Source organism: Lactuca saligna, chromosome 5 (genome assembly GCF_052625555.1).
Source record: "Lactuca saligna cultivar CGN05327 chromosome 5, ASM5262555v1, whole genome shotgun sequence".
Lineage (NCBI taxonomy): Eukaryota > Viridiplantae > Streptophyta > Magnoliopsida > Asterales > Asteraceae > Lactuca > Lactuca saligna.
This window is the reverse complement of record NC_136421.1, coordinates 63,611,882-63,617,351: the sequence shown is the minus strand read 5'-3', so window position 1 is coordinate 63,617,351 and position 5,470 is coordinate 63,611,882. Positions and strand designations below refer to the sequence as shown.

Genomic DNA, 5,470 nt, shown 5'->3' with positions numbered 1-5,470 from the left:
TGTTGCATAAATTTTAAACACAATTCACATATATAAAGTAGAAGACAGATATAATTTTGGGGCCCCAAACCGTAACGAAGCCCGGGATCATCGCCCAGCTTGCCCGCCCTATTTGGCCGACCCTGCCAGTTAGTTTGACGAACGCGCCTTTTGTTGTCTTCATCTTGAAGCCAATGAACCTTTTGCCCGATTCAACATGTGTCACAAGCATTAGTCTCTTAGTAGCCTCAACCCTTGAGAATACTATAATTATCCAGATTCATTATCCAATAAAAAGAAGAATACAATTTTAAAAAAAAAAAAAAAAATCCTTCAAAGTTATGGTTACTTTCCTTCGTGAATGGGACGTGAACAGAGAAGTACACCATATTTGACAAGCTCACTATGAGGGCTTTCAAAAAGCATAGTTTCGAGTGTCTAAAATGAAAAGTTAAAATGCACAGTCAAGACAAGTGATTTCGAATACAGGATTGATAAATTTGCATAAAAAACTTTTGATATGAAACAACGACCAGAGCAATAAAACCTCGCGTGAATGATTCCTTCTATTTATAAATGAAGGGTATTATCGTTTATTTAGTTGTTTTTTAGTTTTAATGATTTAAAATTATAAAAAATGATTATTAAATAATAAAAAATATTTAAAAAAAATAGATTTGGGTAAATTTGATATTTTAAAACATTAGGGTAAATATGATATTTAAAATTTGATATTTTAAAACATTAACAAGGGTAAATTTTAACATGTCAGTCAAAATGATGTTTTATATCGGTACCGCTTTTACCTTCCTAAAACACGCAGCCATTAATGGTTGATTCTGTGCGCCCTAACTTAATAATTTTGGAATTAGCTAGATTTACTTAACAAAAACTACTAACTTTTTTTCTAGAAGTACATACGGATATACATCACAACATAATCACAAAATTCGAAAACCATTACAAATATCTTCTAATATGTTAATTGTTTCTTTTGTAAATTTACTTAGAATATTTAACTTTAAAAAAATAGTAATACGTTCAACAAAAAGGTTACAAACTTTCAAAGGCAATCAGTTATAGCCGTTCAAAGATTAAAAAAGGGGATAATAACTTAAAATAGTAATTTTTCGATTTATACATATTTGGTAACTGAGTTTTTTTTCGTCCACATTTACCCCTTCAACTTGTTAAATTGTACACATTCAGTCTTTATGACCGGTTATTCCAGGTTAGCCGAGAAAAATGATTTAATAGGGAATATATTTTTTATTTTGTATATATTTAGTCCTTAATATTTTTGTACACATTTAGTCCTTAATATTTTTTTTGTTTAACAAAAAAAGTAATTTTTGTTTTTGTACTCATTCGGTAGTTATGAATGATTTCCTCAGGTTTTTTCTCACGATATCTTACGTGAGACAACTATTAATGAAATGTGTGGGGCTATTGATATTTATGTGTAGCGTCTGATTTTCATAACAAAAAATTTTCATTTTTAAATAAGGCAAAATTCCTTAAATATAAATCCATTATTAAGAAAAATGTTTGTTCCAAAATACATTTTTGGAAAATCAGAGTAATATAAGAAACACGAAATCCTCAATACTGTTGATGAGTGTGTACACTCAAGCCTTCAAACAATTTGGTAAGCACAAAGTTTAGCCAGTTTTCCCCAAAATACTCGATACAACAAACGTATTATCATGCATAACGAGCACACACTCATCAGACTGGAATACCTTTGCCCAATTAGTCATCAGACTGGAATGCCAACATACAACAGATCCACTTAGTCATCGGACTAGAATACCTAGGTTTTGTCGGCATGTTGCCTTAACCCAACCACTCTTCTCGAGCCTCCGTGCCTACGGCTTACAGCCGGCCCGCACCAGGTATCTTGGCCTACAATATATAGCAGGATCACCTCAACCTATCCCACCACCATATGGCTATCCCATGTAAGATGTCGTGAGAAAAACCTAAAGAAATCATTCATAAGTATTGAATAAGTACAAAAACAAAAATGATTTATTTTACAAAAAAAAATATTTAGGACTAAATGTGTATAAAAATATTAAAGACTAAATATGTATAAAGTGATAAATATATTACCCTATTAAATCATTTTTACCGACTAACATGAAGTAACAATTATAAGGATTAAATAAGGATCAAATGTGTACAGTTTCACAAAAAAATAAATATGAACAAAATAAAGTGATATACAAATAAAAAATTATATTACCCTTTTAAAAATTATCCCATTAAAACAAAATCAACATATATGTCTCTCGCCACCAACTCACAAAAGTTCTTGCTTCTCGGAATATGGCGGCAGTAGGAGCTTCGTTCAACCATGTCTCAAGAGAATCCTCAGATATCGATCGACTTGCGAACTTCTACCAAGAGGTCATAATTAACATCTATTAACTCCAATTTTTCATTACATTTACTGTAACTCTATTTCGATTTATCGCAGATATTCGGATTTGAACGAATAGAAAGCCCTAAATTCGAATTCAAGGTAATATGGCTAAGGCAATCACCATCTTTCTGTCTGCATCTAATCGAAAGGAACCCAAACACGAAGCTACCAGAAGGTCCATGGAGTGCTACGGATGCTGTTGCGGATACTAAGAACCTTTTCAGAGGCCATCATCTTTGTTTCACTGTTTCTAATTTTGACTCCTTCGTCAAAACCCTCAAGGTATCTTATTCTTACTCTCATCGCTATAAAAAGTTTCACCTTAAACACTATTTTAATTAATTCAGTTTCAATTATCACCAATTTCTTTTCAATTCAGTGACTTATTTAGATTTTTAATTAACGTATGATTAATTTTGTTAGAATACCGATATATGCGTATGCTAGAATTGGTGAAATTCCCCTTTTTGTAAAAATTGGTAAAGATGTCAATGGTTGCATAAATGGGTAATATGTCCATTTTGATGCATAAAGTAGAGGAAGTATAATATTGTAATAAGAGTAATGTCTGAATAAAATAATCTAATTTAAAGTCTTAACAAGGCTTTGGAAATTACAATTTATTTAAGTATTGATAGATCAAAGTTACTATACTTTTGGAATCCAGGAGAAAGGTATTGAGACACATGAGAGGATTCAACCGAATGGGAAAACGAAGCAAGTTTTCTTCTTTGATCCTGATGGTGAGTTTTACAAATATATGCATGAAAATGAGTATGTAAAAAAATTTAAAAGAGGATTTCTAAAAAAAAAGCTAATGTTGATCTATAATTTTTAAAGTTTAAACTAAAAAAAATGTTTCTATTATCATGTGTCCATATCCGTTTGCAGGTAATGGATTGGAGGTTGCTAGCCAGTGATGATCAAACATTATGTATTTTAGTCGTGTAAAAAAAAAAAAAAAAAAAAAAAACTAAAATTGTATGATATATGGTTAATAGGAGGTTAAATATTTCTCCATAACATGTTTCTTAATGTTGTTACCGAAGTTGAAGTGTTTAAACGTAATATGTGTAAATTAGAACTCTCACAATGTGATTGAGAGCTATACATATCTCACAAAGTAATTGTACTACAGATGATTGGATAATTTATTCATGCTTACATGTTATGGTTTTTTTTCCTCATGTTTATGTATGTTAAAAGGTTACACACCATATTCATGGATGCCCTTGTATCATGGGTAAATTGGGTATTTCACAACGTAGGGAGGTAAAGCATAATATCACTGAAGTAAAAGATATAATGGTCCGACTTAAAGCTTAGATCTTATTTATTGATTATTACTTTTTTACTATGTTCATTAATTGGTTCTTTGTTTGTACGTTTTTAACTCAGAAAGTTCGTTTTTAACTCAGAAAGTTCATAATGTTTGTTTTTGTTGCGCATTTGATCCCTACTATTTGTTTTTTTTACGCGCTTGGTCCCTATCTTACCTAAAAGACTATTATTTAAATAGGAAAAAATAGTGGGATATGTAAGGTAAGATGAGGGGAATGAAGTTTGGGGTGTGTTTATTTAAATAAATTAAAAAATCAATGGCAAAATAGTCTTTTTAGGTAAGACAGGGACCAAACGTGTAATAAAAACAAACTGTAGGGACCTTCCGAGTTAAAAAAATAAGCTAGGAACCAAACATGCAAATTACCTTATACCATAGGGACCATTTGTGTAATTTACTCTAAAATAAAACAAATACAATGCCTATTTTAAACGTTTCCAAAAGTTGGATAAAAATTTAGAAAATCCATCCAAATAATCGCACATTTCCGATTTTTTTTATTAACGACAGAAATTCATTTAAATGGAAACTAAGAAATAGCTAGAAAAGAAGGATTAAAGAGTAATGGCAACCATTCACCATTGGATTTTAATCCAACGTGTCCACTGTCTAACATAAAAAGTTATTTTAAAGTTTCTAAATGCTAACCGGTTAGAAGAAAAAGAAAAACATTTTCGAAGATCATATTTCTATGTAACTTTTTGTTTTCAAAACATTGCATTCCGCTTATTTCAAAGCTAGCACCCAAATTATAGTCATGCAAATGGGTTCGATCACCAACTTTCTAAAACTCACCTTGTGTTGATTACATCAATCTATATCTATTTCACAGGGTTAATGTGAAATGAGCTCTCCATATATGTCATTTGTTTTACAACATATATTTTATAATTTTCTTTTTAGTTTAACAATTGTATTAGAAAGAGTAAATTACAGTTTCGGTCCCTGAGGTTTGGTTATATTCTCATTTTTAATCTAATTTTTGAAATTTTGACAAGATGCATCCATATTGATTAAAAAATTCAACTATACATACTCAATCCATTTAAAAGACCATTTACCCTTACCTTCATATTTTTATTTCACTTTTATATATATATATATATATATATATATATATATATATATATATATATATATATATATATATATATATATATATATATATATATATACTTGTTTATTTTTTTTATCGCTTACATTTTAATTTATTTATTTATATAATTTATGATATATTTTTTGAAATTTTATTCGAATATATTTTTAATATATTTTTTTTTATATTTTGTTAGTTTATATTTTTTTGAATAGTTTTTCTAGTGTTACACACACACACACACACATATATATATATATATATATATATATATATATATATATATATTTATATGTTTTTTTGAATATATTTTTTAATGTTTTTTTTTTATCTTTTGTTTTTTTTATTATTTTGTAAATCTTTTTATAAATATTTTTTGTATAAAAAATATAAAAAAGTTTGTTAAAGATGAATATGATTAACACATATTAGGTATTAAATTACTTATTTTCATAGGGTTACAGTATAGGTTAACCAGAATTCGAAACGACTGTCAGTAGCTTCGAGTTCAATTTTTTTAGTTTTACAACTTTTTTAACATTTTGTTCCGAATGACGAATGCTAATCAGAATTCTTATAACTCAAACACACATGTCAAAGTTTTCGTGTTCGTTTTTTTTTAGAA

The 5,470-nt window shown here is 28.8% G+C and overlaps 1 protein-coding gene across 1 annotated transcript; it reads left to right on the top strand.

The window, feature by feature from the left end:
* Positions 1-2,246: 2,246 nt before the first annotated feature.
* LOC145046312 (lactoylglutathione lyase-like) lies at positions 2,247-3,586 on the top strand. Its single transcript, XM_078994601.1, has 4 exons — positions 2,247-2,391; positions 2,462-2,689; positions 3,075-3,150; positions 3,299-3,586. The coding sequence occupies exons 1-4, from the start codon at positions 2,311-2,313 to the stop codon at positions 3,325-3,327; spliced, it is 414 nt and encodes a 137-aa protein (XP_078850727.1). The 5' UTR covers positions 2,247-2,310; the 3' UTR covers positions 3,328-3,586.
* The last annotated feature ends 1,884 nt before the right edge of the window (positions 3,587-5,470 follow it).

Excerpts from the sequence above, each read along its gene's own strand:
- LOC145046312 (XM_078994601.1), top strand. The coding sequence starts at position 2,311 with ATGGCGGCAGTAGGAGCTTCGTTCAACCATGTCTCAAGAGAATCCTCA. Across the intron at positions 2,392-2,461 it reads TTGCGAACTTCTACCAAGAG|ATATTCGGATTTGAACGAAT; the intron begins GTCATAATTAAC and ends GATTTATCGCAG. Across the intron at positions 3,151-3,298 it reads TTTCTTCTTTGATCCTGATG|GTAATGGATTGGAGGTTGCT; the intron begins GTGAGTTTTACA and ends ATCCGTTTGCAG.